General features: G+C 55.6%; 1 protein-coding gene across 15 annotated transcripts in view; it reads left to right on the top strand.

Annotated features, from left to right (window-relative positions):
- The window catches only part of ANK1 (ankyrin 1), a 48,179-nt gene that overhangs the window by 2,536 nt on the left and 19,065 nt on the right, over window positions 1–26,578 (top strand). For 9 of the 15 annotated variants that reach the window (XM_027706296.1, XM_027706295.1, XM_027706289.1 and 6 more), the window contains exons 2-10: window positions 13,287–13,379; window positions 21,146–21,247; window positions 23,935–24,033; window positions 24,851–24,949; window positions 25,248–25,346; window positions 25,459–25,644; window positions 25,778–25,876; window positions 25,969–26,067; window positions 26,399–26,497. In XM_027706296.1, the coding sequence (XP_027562097.1) occupies window positions 13,287–13,379; window positions 21,146–21,247; window positions 23,935–24,033; window positions 24,851–24,949; window positions 25,248–25,346; window positions 25,459–25,644; window positions 25,778–25,876; window positions 25,969–26,067; window positions 26,399–26,497 (975 nt within the window). Of the gene's footprint in view, window positions 1–13,286; window positions 13,380–13,864; window positions 14,031–18,515; window positions 18,673–19,074; window positions 19,185–21,137; window positions 21,248–23,934; window positions 24,034–24,850; window positions 24,950–25,247; window positions 25,347–25,458; window positions 25,645–25,777; window positions 25,877–25,968; window positions 26,068–26,398; window positions 26,498–26,578 lie in introns of those variants that run through there. The other 6 variants (XM_027706300.1, XM_027706299.1, XM_027706298.1 and 3 more) reach the window with 4 other exon arrangements.

The following is a 26,578-nucleotide window of genomic DNA, read 5'->3' as shown; positions in this document are numbered from 1 at the left end:
AGGTTTGGGGTGTGCCAGGGGAGGTTTGGGGTGTGCCAGGGGAGGTTTGGGGTGTGCCAGGGCGGGCTGTGGGTGCCCTCTGAGCCCGGCAGGACCCGTGTGGTGGCCGTGCCAAGGCCCTGCACTGGTCACTGGATGGACTGAAGGCCCCGTGGTGTCCCTGGCTCCTCCTGGCAGTGCCTGCTGGCCCTGCCCTGCTCTGGGCACACTCAGGGGCTCTCTGGGGCAGAGCTGCTCATCTGCTCAGGGTCTGCACAGTGCAGGGGATCACATCTTCATTTCTGGCTGAGCCCACCAAAAACTGCTGCAAAGGAAGTTGTTAGCAGAGGTGTGACCCGGGATCCAGGGGAGTCCCAGCAGTGGAGAGGCCAGAGGGAAGGAGATGATGGCCCAGAACGAGTTTCTTCTCTTCTCATGCCATGTGAGCTCCTGCTGGGAGCTGTTATGTGTTGGGCTCTGTATCCTTCAGCATTTCCTGGCATTTTTGTGTGGTTGTGTGTCCCGTGAGCTGCACAGTTGAATCCTTCAGGAACCTTGTGTTCTGTGACACCTGCAGGCAGTGAGTTGTTAGTTAATGCTGTGTTCCCCAAACCCCTTCTCCTTGGACCATGATGGGATTTGTTGCTCTTCAGTTTCCATGGCAGTTTCTTGGGTTTTGTGTTAAGTGCATGTCACGAGAACCTGACTGACCTTGTACTGTCCATTTTTGTGTTCTGTGCCTCTTGTTTGTCTCTTGGCACAGGGACAGTCCAGGTGTGTGACCCTGTCACTCCTCCAGGGTGCCCTCAGGTGAGGCAGGGAGCAGAGTGTGGACCAGCAGGACTTCACTGCCTTTAGAGAACATGCCAAGCACCCTCTGGGTTGGCTCCTTCCTGCTCCTGCTGCAGGATCCCAGCTCCAAACCTCTGCATTTTGCTCAGATGGGCAGGTTACAGGGGCCAGAGCCACTCTGTCACTGCTGCTCGTGGAGCCTCTGCTGTGGCAGCTGCTCTGCCAGGGAAGTGGTGATGGGCAGACCCACATCTGTGCTTTGGGTGCAGCTCTTTGTTCCTTCTTTGTGGTTCTGAGAGGCAGGGATGGTCAGGAACACTTTCTTCCTTCCCCTGCAGCTGTGGTCAGGCTCCCTCAGCAGGGAACCCTCCCGGGGCAGTCACACAGAGCTCTTCAGACACATCCCTGCCTTTGCAGGGCCAGGGGCAGCAGCACAACTGCTGTGGGAACGGGAGGTTGGGAGGCTGCTGCTGTAACTTGTTGTGTGAACAGTTCCTGAGGCCTTTTGGAGCTGTGTGGGACTTGTTGTGTGTTAAAGACAGAAAATGGACCGAATCTCTTTCCAGGAATCCTGGAAGCACTGGCAGAGCTCACCAAATGGGTGGTTAGAAAGGGCCCAAAGTGTCCAACCCCCAAACTGGGGCCCTTTTACCTCAAACATAAACCTACAGGCACCTTGCAGCTGTGCCACCATCATTGGTGGCTGGTGGCATTGCAGCCTGGCATGCTTTGAGATTAATAAATCAAACTTAATACTTTTATGAAAATCTTTCTTCCTATTGAAGTCTCCTTATTCTGGTACAAAATTCAGCCATGTATATTCAGCCATGTATTCAGCAGACACCTTCCTCTGCCTCACAGATTCCAGCTGTGCTTCTCACTGGCCATGCAGGGTTCATGGAGCAGGAGGCTGGAACCCCTAAAATGTCCATGACAAGGGTGCCACACAGCAAACAGCAAGAGGACTTCAGTAACAGCAGCAGCGCCAGTAATGCCCAAAGAACTCCCCCAGTGCACGTGTGAGAGCACAGGCAGTCTGTCTGCAGCAGAACTGGAGCCATGGAATTAAATAAAAATCTGACCAGGAGCTCAAAAGGAAATTCCTGTGATGATTGCTATCGGTGTTCAAATGATAAATTATCAGTATGAAAGATGTGATGCATCCTCTCGGTACACTCAGAGTAAATTTTTCTTGGGCGTGTAAAAAACAGAGGAACTGCTTGAATTTACCACTTTTTTTTTTTTAATTTCTTTTTTTGGTGGGGGGCAGGAACAAACCTTTTCTCTTGCCACTCCTCTCTAGTTTCTCTCTCTTGCAGCTGCTCAAGGGTAATTCAGTCACTTGTTATGGATTTGTAGAGCATCTCACACAATGCAGTGTTAAGTAGTAAAAGAAAGTGATTCCTAATAAGAAATCTCTGCATAAAATTCCTTGGCTTTTTCTAGTTGATGTTTTCCTGGAAGCAGCACAGAGAGGAGCCTGAGGGTCCCTGGCTCTGCACAGCACAGGCTGGCACCCATCCTCAGTGCAGCACTGCTTCTGCAGCAGGAAATGTTTGTGCTCACTGTTAGACACAGAAATACAGCCTGGCAGGAGAGGCTTCGGAGCAGGGAGAGAAGAAATTAATGAGAGAGGGTTTGAATTACGTGGGAAAGCAGGAGAGGAGTTTCTGCTTGGCAGGAGCTGTGGCACAGACAGAGCTGGAGGGAAATGGTGGGAGAGAGCAAAGGGAGGACAGAGGATCAAGTGACCCCCTTTGTACAGTCAGTCATGGATAAGGAATAAATGTGGGCCTTTAAATGGCTGCAACAGCTGCCAGAAGAAACTCCAAGCTGAGGTGTGTGAGGGGAGCTGGGTCCTGGAAGGGCAGCACCGAGAGATCACAGTGACATGGAGGATGCTGATGAGAATGCTCTTACATGGGTGAATTTTTGCATCCTTAGGAAGCCAGGGAAATGTGGGAACTAGAACAAGTTGGAACAGTTTGGACCAACAGCCACAAACCCAATCAGACAGGGAGGCAGTTGCAGATGGTTCCTCGGTGGGACAGTCGAGCAGTCGCACAGGGTGACCACGCTCGTGGTTGTTGTGTGACAAGAAAAGGAGGTCACTCATTGACTGTTCACTGATAGGGTGCATCAGGGTGGAACCTGGGTCTGGGCTTAGGATCCCTGAGATGTAAAATCCAGACACCTCTGTCAGAATTATGCAATGAGCACACGAGAAACTGGGGTGAGAAATCGCTGCTGGAGCGTGGCCAAGGAGCAGCACCGGGGCTGCTCTCCCTGCTCTCCCTGCTCTCCCTGCTCTCCCTGCTCTCCCTGCATCCTCCCAAATGGCTGGCACTGTGCAGCAGCCTCAGCTGGCACTGCCTTCAGAGGGGCTGCAGGGAAAAGAGGGATGCAAAGGGTTTCAGCAGAGCCAGCTGCAGGGGGCTCAGGACAGCCCATGGCAGCTGCACTTCTGAGCTCCCCTGTGCCCTCCTCCCATGGGTGTTTGGCTGTGCAGTCACTGGGCTACCTGGACCCTTGTAGTAGATCCTGCCAGAGGTGTGACAGGGCTGTCACTGGCTGCTGGGAGCTGTGCTGGTATCTCACCTGCAAGCTGGAGAAAGGACCTGCAGAGTCTCAGGGCACAAGAGCTGCTTTGTCTCCCTTCTCTGCCTGCTCCCAGAGCAGCAGCTCCTGCTGCAGCTCCTGTTCTCTCCTACTGCAGGTTTTGTTGGTTCTATCAGCCAAAATCCCACCTGCATCTCTGGTGTGGTTCAACACCAGCCAGCAACCAAGTGCCCTTGCCAGAGCAGTGACTATGCAGGCACCTGCCCCGAGAAGTCCCCCAGCTTGTGGTGTGGCCAGGAGGACACCCGAAGCTCCAGCTGGGCTCCAGCTGTTGCAGCAGCTCCTTGCAGCCAGGATTAGGTGTTTGTGCTCCAGAGCTCTCTGTCAGAGGCACTTTTTCTGCAAAGGAACTGGTATCTTCTTCCTGGAACACGATGCTGCTGTGCAGTGGCAGGGAGAAGGGGCATGGGAGGGATATCAGGACAGCCAAGGCCTTTGAGATGGATGGAGCCCTGGCTTTTAGCACTCTGAATGTAACCAGAGGGACAGGATAGACAAAGAGTTGAACTATAACTGGTAATGAGCCCGATTGTCAGCTGTTACCTAGACTGTCAAAATTATTTTGCAAATCCAAGGGTTATCTCACGTCTTCCTCTGGGTTGTTTGTGTGCCAGGTTCAAAGCAACAGCAGTGTTGAATCTCTTCTGCTGTAGATGTGCAGTGTGTAAAGCTGGCAAGGTGCTTTGTACCCAGAGCTGCTGGCAGAGTGGGGCAGAGCACGAGCTGCCTTACAGGAGATTGGAGCACAGAGAGATGGAGCAACTGGGGAGGATTTGCTCCTCCACCTGCCCAGTGTTCCAACCTGGAACTGCTCTGTGTGCCAGCAAGGTAACTGTGACCCTCCAGGCTCTGTCAAGGTTGTTGGGGAAGCAAGTCCCACTGGGCTGTGGGGAGGATGACGTCAGCTGGCTGCACTGTCAGGAGACTCAGACCTCTGATTCATAGAAGCTTAATAAATATTTAGTTCTCGCTTTAGGCTGAGTTGGGAAGCAGAGGGACTGTGTGGGACTGTGTCTTCCTCTGATGCTGCTTGTCTGACCTGCCACCGGAGTCCTGCAGGAAGGGAAATGCTGTCAGGATTCCAAGCAGGATCCCTGCAGCACCTCTCGGCTCCTGTGGCCCGGGAGGGACATCGTCCTCTCCAGCCACTGTGGCTTCTCCTCCTTCTCCAGCCCTCCCTGAGTCTCTCTGGAATGGAGTCAGCAGGAAGAGGCTGTTTCAAGCTGACCTGTGACTAAACTCTGGGCAGCCTCACTTGCCACTGCTCCCCACAGCCCTCGAGCCCCGCAGCACAGGCTGGTTTGAGGGGAGCAGCTCTGCCCCCAGCACGTGTGTTTTCCTCCCAGTGTTGGCACCGTGTCTGGGGCAGGGATGGCAGAGGGATGGCAGAGGGATGGCAGAGGGATGGCAGAGGGATGGCAGAGGACAGTGCACAGCATGTTCATGTGCAGGATGGAAAGAGGCAACGCTGATCTCAGCGTTCCTGCACAGTGGGGATGTTACAGGAGTTCCTGGCTGAGCACAGGGCATCGCAGTGGACGTGGACCAAGAGTCCTCTTGAGTGACCCAATTAGGAAAATCAGAATATTTACATGGTAGCAGGTCCTCTCTGGTGTTCACCTATTTCTTCTTTCCCTGTCTGCCTTGCCCTTTGCAGAATGTGGTGCCAGGAGAGCCTGGTCTCTGAGATAACATGAGCTAATATACATTGACCTGTGTTTGATTTGAGAAGTCCATCCCTTCCCCACTAAACAGTTGTCCACAGATACTAAAGGCAGTTGTAGCTGAAGAACAGTGAGCACAGTCCTTGGCTAGAAAGGCATTTCAGAGCAGTGCCTGTGCCTTTTCCTGACGTTCCCAGGCAGGAGGGAGATGCAGCACCGTGGTGGGGTGGGGTGAAGAGGCACCTGGATGTGAGGGAGGTTGGGCAGGAGCAGAATCTGCTGCTGCAGGGACTCGCTGGCAGGAGGGAGCACTGGGGGGATGTTGGTGCTGTTCTGCACTGCTGCTCTACAGGCTCCTAAATTATTCAGGTCATAACAGCATCCGTGTGTGGCTGGGGAGCCCAGTGGTTAAGGAGGTGCTGGAATGAGGTGAAACCTCAGAAATGTGTCTCAGTTCTTCCAGGCTGGGCTCTGTCCTGGCAGCAGGGCCCTGGCTGAGCTCAGAGACCAGCCCTGCCTGGAGCAAGAGCTCTCAGGAGGGTGAGCACAAAGGGCTCTGTGAAGTCCTGCCCTTGGCAGCCCCAGGGGCTCAGGTTATCCACGGTAGGAAGGCACACAGGCAGCGTGGTGAAGCTGAGGTGCAGCAAGCTGGATCTAAGCTCAAAGGAAAGCAGCTTTACAGAGTGCTAAAATTAGACGTTTAGTCTGAATTATGCTAATTTGTTTTAATTGTCTAAGTGTGTCAAGGTTCTTCAGAAATACACCCTCTCTGTGGTGGTCTGGAAAGCTGTGTCATCACCAGGGTGTGATGGGAGGATGGGTCAAGGATGGTGGAGGTTTCTGGGTTCCCTGGCCTACTTACATTTCCCTCACAGTCCTCACCTCCAGCTCTCAAAATGCCACAGGGGTCGATTCTGAAAGTGTCAGCTCTGGGCTGAACAGACCAGCTTGCTAAAACCTCCAGTGAGTGGAGGGAAGCTTCCTGGCTGCAGGGAAGTTCCTGACACCTTCTCTCTCTAAGGGCACTTACCAGCACAGCAGAGCCATCTGAAAATTCACATTTTCTTTCACAGCTGACTGTGTCATGTTTTGAACCTCAGCTCTGCAAACAGCAGCAAAAATTCAAGCTCCCTTCCCATTTGCAAAGGAGATTTTGCTGACTGGGTGAAACGTTGAGCCAGAGCCACACGTTTCTGGGGAGGGGTTGCAAGTGTAGGGGACTGTGTTAAATCTGCCCCTCCAAAATGTTGCAGCCTCAGTGAAAAACCTACAGCAGAACCAGAGCAGCAGGTATTCACCCAAGTGTCCTGGGAGGCGGGAGGAGAGAACGCAGCAGCAGGAGAGCATTGAGAAAACAGACGAGGTTTCTATATTTATCCAGAGATGAGGAAGGAAGGAGAGAGTGTGTGTGTGTGTGTCCAGCCCACTGGGAAGGCTCCTGTCTAATGGAAAAGGTACTGCAGCAAGGCATCAAGCAGAAATGAGGGCTGTGGTCCTTCACTGCACGGTGGTGATGGGACTTTTCAGGGTTTGTGGGGGCATTCGTGGACCTGTGTTGGACCTTCCCAGTGGGAAATGCAGAGAACAGCATTCTGAAACCCTGTGCAGGATATAAACTTCCAGGTTCTCACACTGGAAATGATTTCCATGGATTTGGTTATTGGAGTAGTGAGTCCTTAAATAAGACACTAAAATTCAATGATCCAGTGTTCTTGACTTTTGAGTATCTGTGTGGAGTTTCTCTTATTCTGGAGTGGTTTTTTATTTCCCCTCTCCATCTCCCTCGTGGTGGATGAAAGTCCCCTGGCAGTGGGAGCAGGGAGTGGAGTGCAGGGGGTGAGTGTTGTGCCAGAGAGTTCTGAGAAAAGTAAATTTTACCCAACTGGCTTTTGATGTTAGACTTGCTCTTACTGCAGTGGGGAGTGTTACAGTTCTTCCCCTCTTTAATACTGAAACAGGAGTGGTGTCTGTGGCACTCTGGCACGGGGGGGTTCAGCTCCAGGAGGTGCCTGCCTGGGATCAGGATTTGGCCCTCAGGCTGTAATTTTCTAGGCTTTTTCATTCTTCAGCTCTTTTCCTGGCAGAACCATCTCGGCTACCAGTGACAGGAGGTTTGGTCCAGGCAGGGATTGCTCAGTGGAGCGTGGAGTGGCAGCTCCCTTCACACGCAGCCTGGACCCCAGCAATGGGAGCAGCACGATGGGCAGCAGGCTGGGTCCCTCCCTGGCAGGGCCGGGGAGAAATGCTCCCTGCCAGCCTGCTGTCAGATGGCTGTGGAGCTGAGGCTGCAGTAAGAGGAGCTGCAGTATCACAGGGCACAAGTATAAAATATCTGCTGCCCATCAGTTCTGTATCAGCAAAACTCCTTCTCAGAACTCGTGCGCTTGTCCCTGCCAGTGGGAGATGTGCTGCTTGGGCTCGCCAGGGAGGTCCTCCAAGGCCAGCAGCAGCTCGGTGAGGCACAGAGAAAACACCCTTTCCATCCAAAATGTGAGGCAGCAGCATTCCCTGTCTCCTGACAACATTTCACAGGGATCAGCAGCACTTGCCTGTGGGGCCTTTCAGCACAGTCCATAGTAGGAGACTGCTTCAGGATTCATCTTGTGAAGGAAATTCTGTCACAAGTCTGGCATAAAAACCCCTCAGATGTTTCTCTGTGTCCCCACACTTCAGAGCATCTTGGCTTGTACTGAACCCCCTGCCCTGGCTGGGGGAGGCAGGTGGATTTAGGGTCAGGTGGGAGCAGGGTCAGTGCCCAGCGTTTCCTGGCACTGACAGGGTTCCAGCAAAGCCTCAGAGAATCCCAGTGCTGAGTGTTACAAGAGTGTTCATTTTTTAAGGTAAGCAATTACTCAGTGCTGAGGTCGGAGGTGTCCTTGCCATGCAGGCCATCTCTGTGAGCTGCTGGAGGGGTGATCAGGCAGCAGCTCCTCCTGTGGTTGGCACGACCTGTGTTCCTGTGGAATGACCTCCCCTCCCCTGGGATGCAGTGGGTGATGGGGACAGCGCTGTGCTGCATCTTCCCTGGCTCTGCTGGCTCTGCTGGCTGCTCTTCTGCCTGCTCAGCCCTTCCTGAGTGCCAGCACCCTCGTGGGGCTCAGCTCCCAGCACGGATAACATGGAGTAACACCATCTTATTTCTGAATCAGTGGGGGGAAGGGGGATCTTTTATTAATAACCCAAATTACCCCGTGAAACAGCAGCTTGTCTGACGTTAAATATTAAACTCCATTAAGTGGGTGAGCAGAAGCAGCAGCGTGGGCTGGGAGGAGCTGAGGCAGTGCTGGCCAGCACTAATCCCTGCTCCTCGGAGAGTGTTCCATCTCCGGGGCAGTCAGGTGCTGCTCCGCTCGGCTCCCCGGCTTCCGACGGCATTTTGCATGCTTTAAACATTTCGCACGCTCCGAGCGGATCCCAACATCAAAGGCTGGTGGATCCTGGCTCTGGCGTTGCCATGGCAACAGCAGCTGAGCGGATTTGGATGTTTCTGGGGTGGGATTGTGCTGCTCGTGCCGGGCAGAGCGGGGCTGCTCTTTGCCCCTCGGTGCCATCGTGCTGTGAGAGGGGGGTCCTGCCCCAGCCCAGGGGTCCTGGGCAGATCTCTGCACCCCAACTGCTCCCTTCAGCCTCCTCCAGCTGGGAAGAGGAGGAGGAGGAGGAGGAGGAGGAGGAGGAGGGAGCCCTTCCCGTGCTGCGCCACACGTGGAAGTAGGTCAGCTGAATGATACCCTTGGAAGTGCTCCTGTCTCTTCCCTGGCTCTCCAGGGAGCCGAGCAGTGAGTCCTGCTTCCAGCACTGGCTCTGTGGGAGCCCAGCACTGCTTTGGTGAGCCTGCCCTCGGGATCTTGGCCTCAGATGCTTCTCCCATCCTCCTGCAGCTCCGCGTGTGCTGGATACAGAGGATTTCCAGGAGTGGGCACAAAGCTGAGCTGTTTGCACTGTGCCAATGTGCTCCTGGCTGGGCAGGGGCTGCAGCAGCACGGCCAGGGCTGCTCTGGGCCCTCCCTGGGCTCTGCCAGGCTCTGTGTCCTGGGCAAAACACCCCATCCTCTCCCTGTGGTCTGTGAAATGGCCCCTGGTTCTGTGACCATTCCTCTTTTGGGTGACCCCAGCATCTCCAGCCAGTGTCTGCTGGGGGGACAGGCACGTGTGTGCACACAGCAGAAGTCCTTTGGGGGCTGTGGAGATGGGCTCTGGGGATAGCTGGGGGATGTGCTGAAGGAAATCAGGTAATTGTGAGTGCCCTCGTGCTGTCACAGCAATAAAGAACCCTCAGACTTGTGCTCTCAGTGCTCTTGGCCTCTGCAGACTGAAGGAGGAAATATTTTGTCAGACTGGCTGAGCAGAGCAGGAAGATCTGGGTGCAGACTGTGGTGTTTGGGGACAGTGCAGAGCTCAGGGTGGCTGGGAATGAAGGTCACTGGAAGTGTGGGATGGGAGCTGAGTTCTTGCTCTCTGGCTCCATGTTGAGCAGCAGAGCAGGTTCCTGTCCAAGAGGAGCAGAGTGCAGCCTCCCAGGAGGGGACTGTGCCTTCAGCTGCTCTCTCAGGAGGTCGGGCTGTGCTGCCTCCAGGCAGGAACTGCAGCCAAGTGCTGCAAATCTCTGGGTCCTGAGATCCCCAAACAGGGGGAACAATTCCTGTGTCTCTCAGGGATCTGGAGCCTTGCAGTCACAGCAGGACCAGGGGATCCAGCAGGATCAATAGCTGGGGTGGATTAACTGCAGCCTGGGCAGGGTCTTGTTACGTCTTTCAGTTTGGTGCCTGCCTGAGTGAAAGCTGAAATCTGCACTGTGAGCAGTAATTAAGAAGTGATTTGCCCTTGGCCCATATTGTGGGCGTAAAGCCAAATTCCTTGTTCCTGGAACTGGGATTTTTCAGATTCAGGCTGAGCTAGGTGATGGTTTCTGGTCCCAGAACTGCCTGTTCTCTAAGAGGGGGACAAACACTGGCTGTTAATCCTGTGGGTAAGAGACCTTCTGGTTCCCTGGGTGGGAGAGGTGGAGGCAGAGACTGCTGAACACTTTTTATCTGTGCAGACATCCTCTTTGCAGCCAGGACAGCAGAGAACTGAGCCACAGCATAAACAGTGGGCCATGAATATTCCATTCCTTTGGGAACTCTGCAGCTCTTCCGTGTCTTCACTCCCAAGATGTGACTTTCTGAGTTTTTATGGTGAATAAATATAAATAAGATAAATCAGTGTGATGAAATTTTCAGTTGCATTGCTTGGCTTGTCCAAATGATGAGCAGAAGGAACACCTGCTCAGTCATGGCATAAGATGCCAGAGAGGCACAGGCTGAGAAGTTGTCTGTCTGCTCTCTGTGTGCAGGGAGGGGCAAAGGGCTGCTGGAATGTCTTGGTTTGGGGCTCAGACTAATTCCTCTCCAGAAGTAAATGGTGGCTCTGCTGGCACAAGGCAGCTGTCTCTTGGGGTAAGACAGCAGGCTGCTTCATCTTCAGGATCATGCCTTTGGAGGCAGCAGGGCACAGTTCAAGAAACAGAACCTGAAGAACATCCACTCACTTTGTATCTCTGAATTTCCTTTGGGAATCTCAATGATTAAATAGTTCTGAACTGACAAACGACCATGAAATGGTTTCTTAGATCAGGGCTGTGACAGGAGGAGATTTCTGATGTCTATTGGGTGCTTCTGGGTGCCAGTTTTTAGACTGATTTGGGGAGAAGTACTTCTAAATTGGCTCCCTCACCTTCCCCCCCTCTGACAATAAAGGACGTGGAGAGGCAGCTCAGAGAGAGCAAAGGCTGGAATATTTGTGTCCAGCAAACCTTTGTCCCCCTCCCACCACACAGCTCTTGCATGGACAGAGAGCTGAGGAGCAGGTGTGGGTGTGGACCCCTCACATGGTTCCTCTGGTGCTCCTGGCTGGTGATTCCAGCACTTGGGAGGCTGAGGATGAGCTGTTGGAGAGGTGAGGCACCAGCAGCTCCCATGAATCTCCTGTTGGATCCCAGATCACTGTGCCAGGAGCCACAAACGCCCCAGGGAAGTGAAGGCTCGGCCCTGTGGTGCTCTGGGAGCTGCCTGCTCTGAGCTGCAGCTCCATCCCAGCCCTGCAGAGCATCCTGCTCCCCTTATTTATGCATTTCTGGCTGCATCACCGCTGCTCTCCCGACAGCAGGGAGCAGCCTGGCTGTTCTCCCGAGTACCTGCTGTTACCCGTGGCTGGGCAGCAGTGGCACAATTGCTGAAGGTTTAAATTATTCAGCTTCTGTTGCTGACTCGGCTTTAAAACCCCCCCGAGGTTTCCCGAGGGAGCAGCTCCAGCTCCCTGGCTGCTCCTGGAGCCTCAGCAGGTGACAGGAGCACAGCCCGTGCTCTCCTGGGTAAGCAGAAAGGGACGTGCTGGAGAAAGGTGAACCCCTGTGTGCCCGTGCCCTTGCACCAGGAGGGCACTGCCAAGTGCTTCCCTTCAGGAACTGCGGCCCTGGACCCATCCCATCCTTTCCCAAGGAAGGGCTGCCCCTCCTTCCCCCAGCAAAGGCACACAGAGCTGCCTCCAGGCAGGAGAGCCCACTGATATTTCCTCTCCTGCAAGGTGTTTAAGGCTCTCTGCTGCACACACTTCCCTCCCCGTTCCCTGGAGGCAGAGAAAGAGCAGCTGAGGACAGACTGGCAGCAGCCAGCACGTCTCTGGTTACAGAGCCTCACGTTCCTCCACAGCTACATCACCACCTCAGGAGCTCCTCCAAAGGTCACAGGCAGGACTCGGGATCTCGAGAAAACAAAACTCTTTGGAGCTGAAGGAGTGGTTTCCTCCAGAGACCTCCCCTGCTCCTGAATTTCTGGCACAGTTTTGTTGCACCCCGGAGTCTGTCTGTGGCTGCTGCTGGAATTTGGTGCTTTTACCTCGGGTGTGGACCTGGAATGTGGTGGCACTGAGGCACGAGGGACCTCGAGCCTTGTCCCAGGAGCCATCTCAGGATAGCAGAGGGAGAAATTATTTTTCCTGTGGGTATGATGGATGTTACAGCATCCAGAGGACAGCACTTAAGAGAAAACTGGAACCCTGGCTCACAAAACCTCCCTGAAGCCCACGGGGTGCCCAGTGGCAATTATTTGCTGTTCTTCACTGTAACTCTTGGTCACTTTTTCTCAGCACGAGTTAGCTCTTTTTTTAGACAATGTTCCTGGTTTTTCCCAATGTAAACCATGTCCCTTTGCAGAGGCCCAGTTTAACTCTGTGTCAGCTTTGTGGGTCCAACATGACACTGACCTGGGCAGTCTCTGAGGCTTTAAAGGGACCCTCATGTCACTGAGGAGAGGACACAGAATAAAATCTTGGGGAATGAGCAAGCCAGACAATCTCAGTTCAGGGTCTGGAAACAGGTAAGTTAAGGAACCGCCAGAGACCTTAAATTTTTGAGCTGTTTTCATGAAAATGGAAAGAGCTCTTGGGATTAAAAGCTATTCATTTATTAGATCTGTTTTTGTTATTTTTCAAGCTCTCCCAGGCTCTGATTTCTCAGACAGGGTTGTGCCCATAGTGTTGGTTTCTCCAGAACTGCAGAGGTATTATTGTCAGATATAACAGGCAAGGCAACGGTGACAAACTGTCAGTAAAACAAGTCACTCTGTGCTATGAGTTTCAGCACTAATACATGTCCACAATTAGGTGAGGGGAACTTTTGAAGATGCCTCAGGTGAGGTGATAATGAGTGAACGAGACCTGGTAGAGGCATCAGTGGGAAGTGTCCAGGAAATTATCATTAACAAGAGACAGCAATTAATGGAGCAAAGAGACCCGTTTTCTCAGGGGTGGAGCCTGCACCAGCTTCACAAACTGCCCCAGGGATTGTCTCGTCCCTGAGTTTGCCTGTTCCAGATTTGTGAACGTCCCCAGTGCCAGGGGCTGCACAGAGCAAAGCCAAACCCAGTCTCACAGTGGGGGAGGACGAGGGGGGCACTCTCAGGGGCACTGTGGCACTGCTGTGCCCCCAAGGGAACCCCGGATGGACTGGAGGGCAGAGCTCCTGTTCCCAGGACCAGAGATCCGTGGCTGCCCTGCAGTCCCCAGTGCCTCGTGGAGATGGCCCTGGTGCAGCAGCTGAACCCCAGGAGGGGCAGGCAGAGCACAGGCAGAGGGATGGAGGCTCCTGCCAGCAGGGCTCTGCAGGGGCACCCCTGGAGCCCCAGGAGGGTGGGACGGGAGCTGTCCAGGAGGGTGTTCCTTTGGACAACTGGTGTGACTCCCTTGCGTGTCTTTCAGAGAGGGCATGCACCAACCACTGTGGACCCCTTGCCTTCTTGCTGCAAGCAAGGATCTCCTGAAGGGATGCTGGAGCAGGAGTCTGCTGTGCAGGTAGAAGGGGGGAAGGGGCGCGTTCGTTGTGTTGCAGGGGCTCGAGGCCCTTCAGAGAGCCTGGAGCTGCTGTCACCAGACTTCATCTGCCACTTCAGCTCCATCTCGGTGTCCTTCATCTGGGACTGTGCCCAGCCAAGGTCTGCAGGGACCAGTGGACAACACGAGGTCCTCTGCTCGTGCCTCTGGCCCAGCCTGCTTCGTGTGGCACAGACCAAGGGGCACTTTGGTTCTAAGCCACAGAGCTGTTCCATTCTGCTTTGTGCTGCTGAAGTTCCATCTTCCCTCGTGCTGGTTGAAGAGCAGGGTTCCTGCACGTGGGCTCCTCCCTGTCAGCAGCCCACAGGTGTGTTTATGAAGCGTGGCTCAGGCACGACACCAATAAACACCGTGTCCTCCAGCCCCTGACGTGGGACAGTCTGTAATCTCCAGACTCCAGGCAGGGCCCTCCTTGTTGTGCTGGGCTGCAGGCAGGTGTGGGAGGGGTGATAGGGTGCAGTCCTGCTGCTGATAAACCCCCTCCAGCCCGGCTGCTCACGCTTGGTTTGGCTGCAGCATTCGGTGTGAGTGGCTGGGCAGAGCTGCAGCCCCTGGCTGTGCAGGGCGAGCTGAACTTCTCCTGCAGCCATGACATGTCTGCACTACCTCAGGGTGAGTACCTGGGCACGGTCAGGGGCGTGCTGGGCAGCACAGGGGGGCAGGAATCAGGTCAGCCAGGAATCAAACTCCTGGTTTGCACAAGGGAGTTCAGGTATGTTCTGGCTGGGAACACGAACTTAAGTCCTGGTCCAGAGAAAATGGCCCTTCTCCACAAATGGTTGCAGCTAAACAGACCTCAGACTGGCAGGAAGGGTTTGCTGCCCTTCTTAACTCACTGGGAGCTTGCCTAAGGTCATACTGGGAGCCAGTGACAGTGCCTGGTGTCAAAACCAGGTCCCCTGGTGCTGTATTTGCCTTGTCCCTCTCACCACTGCTTTGCTGGCAGCAGGGAGGTGCCCCCGGGGTTGGTTTTTTGATGTCTGTGTTGCCACCTTTGCTGTTTTACCCTGGGGCAGGAGCACGGATGCTGTTCCTCCCCCAGCACGGTCCAGGCTCTGAGCAGGGCAGGGGCTGTGCTGCCAAGGCTTTGCTCTCATGTCCCCACAGGGCTCAGCTGCAGGGACACATCCCAGGCCTGTGCTCAGGTGCTCCCCTGGCAGTGCTTCCCTCCCTGCATGGCTTCTGGAGCTGCTGGCAGTGAATCCATGGCAGTGAATCCATGGCAGTGAACCCATGGCAGTGAACCCATGGCAGTGAACCCATGGCAGCCACAGCACAGGGGCTGCACTGGGACCCCTCCCAGGGTGCAGATCCCAGAGGAAAGTCCCCTTCCCAGCACTTTTGCTGGTGCAGGCAGGGCTGGTGTGGGCTGGTCCTGCTGGAGCAGAGGTGGGGAGTGAGTCAGAGCAGACTGCAGGGATCGGGAGCAGTTTGGGAGCATCAGCAGCAAAGAGGAGGAGGCTTCTCCACAGGGTGCCAGGGCAGATCCTGATGGCATGGCCTGGGCTCAGAGCCTCACCTGAGCAGGAGAGCACTGACAGAGCCCAGGGCAGGTGGAGGCTGGTCCACAGGCTGTGTCTGAGTCCCTGCTGGCAGCAGGCAGGCTCAGGGCAGGTCTCTGATCCCCCCTTGCACTGGGCATCCTGTTAGAGCCCTCTCAGCTCCCCAGTGCTCACTGCACAGACCTGCCTGAGCCATGCCATGGTCCAGAGAAGGAATTGCCTTAGGAAAGCAGGAGACAGAAAGCAGTTCCTGTTCTGCTGCATCTCTCTCAGCAGCTGTAAATGTTGTTATGCTGTTAGAAGAGGTATATTGCCTGAGCAAAAAGCTCTTGTGTATTGTCTTCAGTCACAGTCTATATATTTTCTGATGAGGTAAAAATAGCTTTTCTTTTTCAGGATATGCAGAGAGCAGAGGCTCCTGCTAACATCAAAGGAGAGTGACAGCTTTCCCCTGGGTGTGCGTGGCCTCAGCTGGCAGAGGAGCAGTAGCTGTGTTAATTCTTGCCTTACTTTGGCTCTGTGTGAAAGGAAAGATGTCCTGGTCTGCTTTCCTTGTTCTCTGGACCAGCCCCTGTTCCTCTCTGCACTCTCTGCTGGACCCAGCTCTATACTTCACAGGGGAAGTGATAGTTTACAAATGACAGAACAAGGTCTCAGTCCCACTGCTTAGAAAATCCCTGGGCAGCAGGCAGGCACTGCTGGAGGGAGGATTCCACAGAGCTGGAGCACCAGGGGACCCTTATCAGAGGGATCCCTTATCAGTCTGCTGGGCAGGGGCAGCTCCTCTGCCTTGCTCGGTGCAGATTAAGCTGTTCCTGCTATCTGCCCTCCTCACAGCTCTGAACCTGTTCCAGCTGCAGCAGGGAAAGGGGACCCATGGAGGGGGAAGGAAGGAGCCAAATGGCAGCACAGATGCTGCCTGTATCCCAAATGCTCAGTTGGGGCTGAGTTAACCTGACCTTTCCAGAAGCCCATTACTCCTGATTGTGTGATGATGGAGGACTGTGCGTGGTGCAGAGCCCAGTCTGGTGCTGGCACCTGAGAGCTTCCCCCTCTTCAGCACTGTCAAAATGCTAATGGACAAGTTGCCTCCCCTCCCACAAACCTGCCAGGGGCCCTCCCTCTTCTGCTTTGGGATTTCTCCTCTGCCAGTTGTGCTGAGATCTCCTCCAGCTCTGTCAGCCCCTTGCAGGGAACGTGAACAGATCTTTCATTCCCTGCATGCTCTGGTTCACCTGCTGCAGGGTGGTTGAGCTGCCCCTTCCATCGTGGGCTGGGGATCTCTGTTGGGCAGATCAAGGTACATCTTTGGGGCTGTTGTGAAATCTTCACTCAGCAGAGAGGAGCACGGACAAAGGGTTTACTCAGGCTGGTGCACGAAATGAGAACAAACTCACCTGCCAGATGCCTTCCAGAGGTGACTTCTTGTGCCTGGACTCTCATCAGTCCTATTAAGGTCTGTGGACCTGTGCTAAATCCCGTGGCAGAGGTGAGGATGATGAGAGAGCAGAACTTGGGCACATGGACTGATGCATTCATCAGATGAATTTTCCTCGTGCTTTTGCTTTTCTCTTTCATCTGGGTTTGCAGTATCTGCCTGTTCTCCATGTTCTGCTGGCTGCCTGCCTGAGGCTTTGCTACTGTGGCCTCTCTGGAGACACTGTGCTCTGCTGGATGCTGCCTTTACTCAGAAGGCAGAAACCTGCCAGCAGGTTTTCTTTCCACTGCAGGGACCACTGAGAGCATCCAGTTTCTGTTAATACAGACAGGAGAGAAAGTTCCTGTGAGATGGACAGTGTGGTTTCCATTTCTGAGCATTTTGAGTTGAATCTCTGATTCGATTTTCCTGACCCTCCCTGATCACCCTACAGGGACCCTGGGTGTAATCTCTGACTGCTCTTAATCTCAGCAGCTCCTTTAGTGTGTCTCCAGGACTGACAAATTCTTCTCATCTGATGAGAAGGGATGGAGGTTGTCACCTGCAGGCCCTTGGTGTCTGCAAGGCAGGGGGAGGCCCAAAGGAGCTCTGGCTCTGGAGGAATTCCTGGGTTGGGCAATTGCCTCAAAGTGAACCCCTGCACGGATGGGAGGCTTTGCTGCCTGCTGGAAACAATGCCTGGGTGTCAGTGCTGGCTCTGGGTTCCAGCAGGCTGGCATCAGCAGCTGGGAGCAGCTGGGTGACCCCTGAGACGTGAGTGGGACCTTTCCACAGCATCTGGACGGGATGTCCACAGCAATACACGATGTGGGTGCCAGGCCTGGGGGTCTCTGGCTGTGGGGTGAGTGGGTGCTGCCCAGCCCGAGGGGGTGCTGCCCCACCCATGCTGGGCCTCCTCTGCCCGCTGCCCTGAGCCCCTGAAGAGACCAGTGGGCACACAGGGAAAGGAGGGCAGTGCAGCAGGGGGCACATGTGCCTTTTGCCGGGCTGGAACAGTGTGGAGACCTGCTCCTTGCTGCCTCTGTGTCCCAGAAAACACGGTGAGATCAGCACGAGTCCCTGAACTCGTTTGCACTTGGAAATCATCGACTTACAGCCTTTAGCAGCTTGTGCAGAGCGGGCTCCTCTCCCAGGGGGAGGCAATGCTGAGACCCTCCCTCCCGTTATCAGTGGTGGGCAGCAGGAGCTGGGGGAGCTCCTCCCGGGGTGGGAGGGAGAGCAGGCACTGCCAGGAGAGATAAGAGCAGGAGACACAACAGGGTTACTGAACCTCTGACTGCAGCCCTTCAAATCCAGCCTGAGCCTCTGGTTTGGCAGAACTTCCCCTCTGCTCATTGCCTTGGCCATGGGCTCGGGCAGTTCCAGGCTTCTCCTGTTGGGGTGGAGGGGCCGGTGGCACCGATGTTGTGAGAGCAGGATGACATTAACTCTATCCTAACTGAAACCAGGGCAGAGGGAAAGGGAAAAACTTATATTGTCAGCAGGCAAGGGGAGGTTTTTCCTGAAGAAAGGGAAGGAGAATAGCAGCACAGTCTGATGTGCTGTGCTGTGTTTTTGACTTGAGGAGGTCTTGGAGCACTTATCAAAGTCTGGATCGGAGGCTTCTTCCTTGGGGAATTGCTGGCAGCACCTCCTGACACATCACAGCTTGGATGGCCACAAGGCTGTGGAGTGTGACACCTGTGTATGGGCTTCAGCAGATTAAATTTAGGATTTAGTGAGAGTGCAGAAGGTACTCAACGGCAAGTGGGGCAGTTTATTTTCTCCTTCCTGGAAAATTTGCTCGGAAGGCGAAGCAGACTGGAAAGAAACTGTGCAAACTCCAAATGCAGGAGAAGCAGCAGGGCAGTTTCTGTCCCTGGAGGCAGTGGCTGTGTGTCCTGGGGTGGGGGTGACTGTGTGTGCAGGGGGCAGGGCTGGGCTGCACTTGGGGCTTGTCAGGGGGTGGTTGGATGATGTGTCTGTGTCTGGGTGTGTTGGGGTGGTGCTGGCTGGGGTGCTGTGTGTGTCTGGGGTGCTGTGTGTGTATTCTCCTCATGTCCATGGGGTCTCTGCAGCTCTTGCTGTCGCTGCTCCCCGGTGCTGCAGTTTGGGAGGGGGCAGTGGCCCAGCTCTGCTCCCGTTCCCTGGGGACTGAACTGCCCCAAGCAAAGGCAGCCAGTGCCCTTTGCAGCCTGGCATCACAAGGACAATGTGACTGTGGATCCATTTCCTCTGCCTGTCCCATTTGAGCTGAGCCATCCCATCTCCTCTGGCGGCATGTGTGGTCTGATGCTGCTGTCTGGTGCCCTGCATCTCCCTGAAGGTACGTGCTGAGCACAGGGAGCCAAAGGCAGCACCTCTGACTCACTCCAGCCTTGGCACATCCTCCCAGACCCGGGCCCCAGCATCCAGGGGGTCAGGGGGGAACTGCAGGCCCTCTCCTCTGTGGCAGGAGTTACCTGTGGGATGCTGGGCTCCTGGGCATGGCTGTGGGGCTGCTTCTCCTCTGCTGTTCCCAAGGTGGTACCTGCAGCTCTGACCCACTCCCTGCGCTTGGCAGCAGTCATTTGCTTTCCGGAGGCAGCTCGGTATTAAATATCCTGTCTGACACAATAATGGAGAGAAAATGAACAAATTCCATTAGCAGTTGGCGATCCCTTCAGGGTCTGCGTTGGAGAGAGGACGGAGCCTGTATTTTTAGATAGAATGCAATGTAACTTACTGGCTCTCTCAAAGCTGGGGAGTAGATAACCAAGGAGGGAGAGAGGGGACACCGGGCTCAGGTTTCAGCCGAAGTGCTGGGCTATGGCAGCACGAAAGGGCAGGTCTGGTCCAGACGTGGCTGTGAGTATACAATGCACTTCTCCTTCGTGCCCACAGAGACCTCTGCTTTGCTTTTCTGCTTGCTTTCTGCTCGTGGTCTCTGCTGCTGGGCATGCTGGGGCTTCAGGAGCCCCTTTGCTGCTGGACCACGTGGAGTTTTGCCATTTTAATCTCCAGAGCTCCATGTGTGTCCCAGGGGTGGCAGAGCCTGGCTGAGCTGTGCTTTGGTTGTCCCGGGGTTTGCTGTTGGAGCTCTGTGCTGTGCTGGCATGCTGGGGCACAGCTCAGGAGCTGCCTTGTCTTAGATCCTGAGATGTGGAGACTTCCAGCAGGGTCTGCAGTTGGAAAAGCTCTTTGCATTCAGCCTGTTGCTTGGAGCTGTCAGTGTTTCCTCACCGGAGCCCAGACACGGGGCTCAGGGTGTGAATGTGACTCCTGAGCAGGGCACTGCTGCTGCTGCTGCTGCCCCTGGCAGCCGATCCTCCCGCGTGGGCAGAGCCCTGAAGGGCCGTGTCCTGCCTCCCCTGTGCTCACACACCCCCCAGAGCCACCGGGAATCCCAGGGCTCTTCCCTGATGGACGGGGCCCTCCTCCGGGGTGGCAGCGAGTGGAGCAGCTGACAGGGAGGTCAGGGACCAGCACGGGAGGTCACGGACCAGCACGGGCTCCCCTGGCACGGGGGGCTGCGCACCAGGATGGGGCACGGTGGTCCTGCCACCTGCCCCCCACGGCCCCTGCAGGGGCCACGGCACCCTCCACTGTGGTGGGAGCCCGGGCTGAGCTCTGTGCCTGACACCCTGTCCGTGGTGGTTCTGTCTGCAGGGCACAGCAGGGTCCTGGTGGGCTGCATTTCTCTGGGGTAGGAGGGTCGGGCAGAAAGGATGAGCTGGGGAGGCAGAGGGAGGAGAGCAGAAGGCATTTGAGTTGTGCTGCTCCTAAGTCCCAGTTCAGATGTCTGAGACTGTAAAGAGAAGGGAAGAGAGGAGCCTGAACCTGTGTGGTTCATCATCCTCCCCAGGTCTGCCTCCAGGGCTTTTGTCTTGGCCATGTTACTTCCAGATCCTGTCCAGGAGGTTCCTGATCCTGGGTGCTCTTCTCCAACCAGGCTGTGGGCACTACAGGATGTTCTGGGGTGGCGGGATGGAGGCTCTCCTAGCACAGGAGGTCCCTTGGTCAGTCCCAACGTGAGTGGTACAAGAGGGCTTCTGGTTTTCCTCCTGGAGCCGGGGACAGAGGAGTGTGTCCTGTGCCCCTGCCATGGATGTCTCATGGCTCTTGGCTGCAGAGAGCCCTTTGGGCTGGCCTGAGCAGGCAGGTACCAGCTTGGAGTTACCAGCCTAAGGTCCCAGACTCACAGACCCACATCACTGCATTTCCACCCTGTTCTCCAGCTTCTGGTGAGCCATCCATTGTCTCCATTTGCTGCCTCACACTGCTCAGTGGTGTTGCTCACAGTGCTGCTGTGCCTTGCCTGGGCTGGCTGTGGTGTGGCAGTGCAGGGAGGCACTGCCAGAAAAGAGAGCTTTGACTGTCACAGCTGCAGGGTTCTCAGCTGGGGCTGTTGTCCCTGCTGCTGGTTCCTGGTGTTGTGGTTACCCAGCGGCTGCTGGAGGAGGGCAGGGGTGGGCTCACCACAGCTCCATCCCTCAGCCTGGACAGAGGGGTTTTCTGGGCCAAGGGGGGCTGCCATGGTGGCAGGACCTCCCTCTCTGCCATCCCCACAGTGCTGTGAGGAGCTGCAGACCTCCTGCCCTGACATCTGGATGCTCTTCCCTTTAAGTCCAGGTCCCAGCCCTCCTGCTTCCCGTCTGATTTGGGGCACCTCAGCCTGTCCCAGCAGTTCCCACTATGACCTCCCTGGCCTTTTCTGCCTGGTCTCTGTAGTTGTGTTCTCTGCAGCTGAGCCAGGAGCTGACCCGGTGCTGGTGGTGGGGGAGAACAGCAGGACTCTGAGTTTCATGCTCTTTCTTTTTGTCCCCAAGGCCGATGCTGCAACCAGTTTCTTGAGAGCTGCAAGATCCGGGAATCTGGACAAAGCCTTGGATCACCTCAGGAATGGGGTAGATATTAACACCTGTAACCAGGTAGGTGAAACCCACGGGGCTTCTGGTACCACCTCCAGTTCATGTGAAAATGTGGCTGACCAGGGGGCAGATCTGAAGCAGTTGTCTTTTGGGGCCAGGAGGGCAGCAATAGCTATAAAGATCTGTACTTGCAAAGGACATTAACAGGTAAGCAGAGAGGGCTCCTTTAGTGTGACAAGCAACTGGGACATCTGGAAGGGGCTCAGCTGCTTCTCAGAGGGCAGAGCAGGTGGCTGTGAAGAGCAGCACAGGGGCTGGAACATCACAGGAGTGGCTCTTGGGGAATATTCCCCTTACCTGCAGTTCTCAGGCTTTCAGATTCACAAGCAGGGAATGTTTGCACGGTGCCAGTCGTGGTGTTCTGGGAGGTGTTGGGCAGGAGGAGCCCTTCTCGTCCAGAGCAGAGACAGGTCGGCACAGGAACAAAGAGCTGCAGGCACCGAGGAGCCGTTTGCTCATCACTGTCAGAACATTTTGTGTCTGTGGAGCTGCCAAATGCAAGTGGCTGAGCCTGAACTGGGGCAGGGACAGACTCAGGGGGCTTGGCCCGAGCAGGGGGAGCAGAGAGGCTCCCTGGGAGCAGGGGTGGTGCTGGGGAGGCTGACTCAGCACAAAGGCACGGTCACCTGCTCCATTATCCAGTCCCCAGAGCAGGTGAGGTTCAGCCCCGTGGTTTGTCACTGGGGACAGGCTCCCCCAGGCACAGGCAGAGCCCACCACGGATGTTCCCTCATTTCCAATAGCAAGCCCAAGAGCAGAGGGAGGATTTCTATGTGCACTGGTCCTGTAACACTCTCAGAACATGTGGTTCTGGAGAGGGCTCTGCAAAGGATTACAGCAGGGTGACCCAGCCACAAGCTAAAGGTGGTGGCTTTGAACCTCTTCCTCACCCAGAGATGGTCAGTCATCAGCTGTCTCCACTGACCAGCTTCAAGTCCTGTCTCCAGCCAGATTTCCAGTGCTGGTGAAGAGAATAACACTTTGATGGGCACTGAGTGGCTCCAGCAGCATGAGGCACTTCTCCCAGTGATGCCTTTGCACTGGTTCCTGCCATCTCCCAGAGGTTAGATGGCACTTTGGGGTTTCCTTCTGAGGAATATCAGACCTGTGGGAAAGGTCCAACCTCACATGTCCTGTATAGAATAAAGAGGGATATATGTGGTCAGACCTATCCCACAGGCCCTGTATTCTTGCTCAAGTGCAGAGACCTTGACATGCCATCTGATCTTCATCCCCTCCATCGTTGCCATCTGCATCAGTGTCTTCATCACCCACCTCTCGTGTTCCAAACCCAGCATGCTCCCATCTCACCCACGAGGAGCTGGAGGCCTGAGGATGAGTGCACCTTGCTGCCAGGACCCTCAGCAGCAGGGAACAGTGCTGTGCTGGCACGTGGGTGCCCGGAGATGGTCCCCGTTGGGGCGGCCAGCCCTGATGGACAGTCCAGGGCAGGGCCCTGCTTTGGGGCAGCCTGAATGCAAAGCCTGTGTTTTCCTCTAGGGCTGCATTTGTCGCATTGGCAGCCAGTGGCTGGGATTTCTGGGAAGTGTTTGCAGCACTGGGTGAGGAAAACACAGCACCTTTCAAACTACGCACATCCTGTGGCGGTTTTGGGTCAGAGGAGCTGTCAAGCCAAAGCAAATGTGCAAAATAGCCTGTATTGCTCCTGGAGCAGAAATACCAATGGAAACAGTCTTCTGCAGACGTTGCACTTATTGCTGTTAGGGCAGAGAATAATGATTTGTCACAGGTTCTCAGCATTCAGAAGGTGATTTATGAATCCTCTGCGTAAAGGGGCACATGGGCTGAGGAGAGCAGCTGGACACCTGTGGACTTGCACTCCAGGGGTTGGTTACCAAGAAAAAAACTGTGTCTGTGGCCACTTATCCCTTGTGAGGCAAGGGTGCCAGTGATCGTTTGTGTGGGGTTGTGTAGGTGTGTCTTCATCAGAGAAGCTGGGCTGGGTCAGAGGAGGTGGACTCAGTGTAGCCAGACCTGGCTGGGGAGTATTTCCTTTCAGTGACACTGTCCTGTGGCTGTTGCAGCACTCCCACCTCATTTCCCCTTGGAAGCAGGCCTTCTGTGCCTGAGGCTTCAGGGAACACTGGAGCTGGTGTGCTGAGGAATCCCGTGGGTTTTTGTTTTTATTGCTGTAACCGGAGTTGAGCAAAAGAATCTGTAACTCTTCAACCACGGTCCTGGACAACTGGTGCTTAGAGTGGGAGAGGGTGGAAAAGCCTTTTCCAGTCTGGCAACGCTCTTGAAGCTGTTCTGATTTTAACTGGAGTATTGAGGGCTGGAACTGGAGCCTGCTTGAGCATTTTATGCTCCCCTACCTATATTCAGAGGATGAAGCATTTCTGTGAGCTGACATTCCAGTCAGGAGTCCGAACAGATGGTTGGGAGGTGGAGTACTTGGGCAGGAACTCTGCCATGTGACAGCACTGTGTAGGGGTGAGTAAACCTAGTGCATCCACCTGGCAGAAGTGAGGGACAAGGAGAAAAAGTGGCATTTGCAGGTATTTAGCCTCTTTTCCAGCAAATACCCCAGCCCTTTTGTCACCTGGGGAGTGGAAGTGGGTGTCCAAACGCCTGCAGTCGTGTCTGCACAGGAGCTCAGAGTAGGAGGCTCCCCAGAGAGCCCCAGGTGGTGACTAATCCCCCTCTCCCACCTTTGCTCCCTCCAGAACGGGCTCAATGCCTTGCACTTGGCCTCCAAGGAGGGCCACGTGAAAATGGTGGTGGAGCTGCTGCACAAGGAGATTGTTTTGGAGACAACAACCAAGGTAAGGACAGGGCAGTCTGGCCTCTCCCCTTGAGAGGGGAGTAACACAAACCACAACATGTGCTGGTGCTGCCTGACTAACAGCTCCCCCAGCACGGGCTGCTGGCTCAGGTCAGCCCTCGCTGCCCTGGGGCAGCCCCTGTGTCCTGCAGCTCTGGGGTGGCCTCAGCACCGTGGTCACAGACCTGGGGAGCTTCTGGTGCTCCATAAATACTGTCCTGTTGTCTCGTGCATCACCACGGGGTGTGGTTCTTGCTTGGTGACAGGCGAGACAGAGCAGGGCTGACAAAAGAACAGCCTCCAGCACCGCCTGAAGGGCTGCCAGAACAGGAGGAGGCCTCGCTTGCCACCTCCCTGCAGGGTTCAGGACACGGAGCAGAGTCTGGCATTCTGCCTCACCACCCAAAGGCAGAGCCTGTGCCTGCATTTCCCAGCCTTCTCATCATCCCTCGGGTCTGCTGGGGTGCCTTGGCTACCAGGGCACACGCTGCAGCTTTGCCTGGTGGCTGCCAGTTCAGCTCCCCCATCCTGCCCACCCTGCTCCCCTCTCAAGTGCTGGACATGCACAATGCACACAGCTTTTACTGCCAGGAACTGCATGGGAGGGATGAAGTCACTCTCTTGCCTGGCCAGCACAGGGGAGGGGTGGCTGGCTGGTCTCCAGCAGGGATGGGACATGGAGTGAGGGCTGCACGGCCCCCACGGGCTTCCTTGGCCAGCTGCCCCCTTTGCATGCCCGTTAGCACATGTCAGGCCCATCTTTCCTTGGCATCCTGGGCCGCTTCAGCCCCTGAGCACTGCCCTGTGGTGTCTTTCAGAAGGGAAACACAGCCCTGCACATCGCTGCCTTGGCTGGACAGCAGGACGTGGTCCGGGAGCTGGTGAACTATGGGGCCAACGTCAACGCACAGTCACAGGTAGGGTCACCTGTTCTGGGGTGGGAAAGGCACCCAGTGTGTGATGGTGGTGTCCTCATGGTGGGAACTCTGCCCAACTTCAGCAGTCCTTTTTTTCCTGGGTGTGTGGAGCCCTGGGCTCCAGCTCTGTGATTGCTTCACCGTCGCCAGGTTTTTTTGCTTTTTCCCACCCACACTTGAGATGGTTTTGCCCCAGTTCACTGGGCTGGGGGTGTGGTGTTGATGGGGTGCAGGTCTGCAGGGAACTCGAGAAACTCGAGGGAGAGTTGTGTTGATGTGCACGGCCCTGTGTTTGCAGAAAGGCTTCACACCTCTCTACATGGCAGCGCAGGAGAACCACCTGGAAGTTGTGAAGTTCTTGCTGGAAAATGGAGCCAACCAGAATGTAGCCACAGAGGTGAGATCCTTGGGGGGGAGCCCATGGCCCTGTTTGGGGGGGCTGCTGTGGGATGTGCCAGGTTCTGCCACAGCTCCTTGGGTCTCCCCCTCTTACCTGCTCTCCTCGGCAGGACGGCTTCACGCCGCTGGCCGTGGCTCTGCAGCAGGGCCACGAGAACGTGGTGGCTCACCTGATTAACTATGGGACGAAGGGGAAGGTCCGACTGCCCGCCCTGCACATCGCAGCCCGCAACGACGACACCCGCACGGCCGCGGTGCTGCTGCAGAACGACCCCAACGCCGACGTGCTCTCCAAGGTGTGTGTGCCCTTCCCACCCCGCCTCTGGGAGCTTCCCCAACAGAGAACAGCAGCTTGGTATGCTGTGCGTGTCCATCCTTTCAGCAGGGAGCATTTGTCTGGCTGGGCTGATCCCTCCTTCTTTCCCCTAGACTGGATTCACCCCCTTGCACATCGCAGCCCACTACGAGAACCTCAGCGTGGCCCAGTTACTGCTGAACCGCGGGGCCAGCGTCAACTTCACCCCCCAGGTGAGGGCAGGGGGGGCTCTCCTTTGCTCCCCCCTTGCCTCCTTGAGAGAGAAGGGGCTGCTCCCCTAACAGCCTGCTGCTCCTCCTGGCAGAACGGGATCACTCCCCTGCACATTGCCTCCCGCCGGGGCAACATCATCATGGTGCGGCTGCTGCTGGACCGCGGGGCCCAGATCGAGACAAGGACCAAGGTGAGAGCAGCTCTGAGCACAGCCTGTCTGTGCACAGGCCATGGCCCTCCCCGAGCTCCTTGTGCCCAGTGCTGGCCCTGCAAACCCCTTGCTGGGGCTGCGAGGGAGGGTCCCTGGTGCACTAAGGGGAAGGACCAGGTTTTTTGCTGGCACATGTAGAGGTGAGAGGAGCCACGGAGCCTCATGGCTGCAAGGGTGTGCCCTGGGGCTGAGGGCAGACTCGGTTTTGCCTTATTTTGCAAACAAGTTAAAAGTCCCTCTTACTCCTCTGCCTGAGGAAACCCTGCCCTTCCGTGCCATGCTGAGCCCTCAAACCCTTCTCTCTCCCCAGGATGAGCTGACCCCTCTGCACTGTGCAGCACGCAACGGGCACGTGAGAATTGCAGAGATCCTGCTGGACCACGGGGCTCCCATTCAAGCCAAAACTAAGGTAGCCACGAGGCTCAGTGGGGCTGTGCTCGGTGCCAGGTCAGCACAGGGGGGTCACGAGCTGGGCACAGTTGCTGGATGG

The sequence above is a fragment of the Neopelma chrysocephalum genome, unplaced genomic scaffold (genome assembly GCF_003984885.1).
Source record: "Neopelma chrysocephalum unplaced genomic scaffold, ASM398488v2 Primary Assembly neopelma1_367, whole genome shotgun sequence".
NCBI classification, from domain to species: domain Eukaryota; kingdom Metazoa; phylum Chordata; class Aves; order Passeriformes; family Pipridae; genus Neopelma; species Neopelma chrysocephalum.
This window is presented reverse-complemented; position numbering and strand designations above follow the sequence as displayed.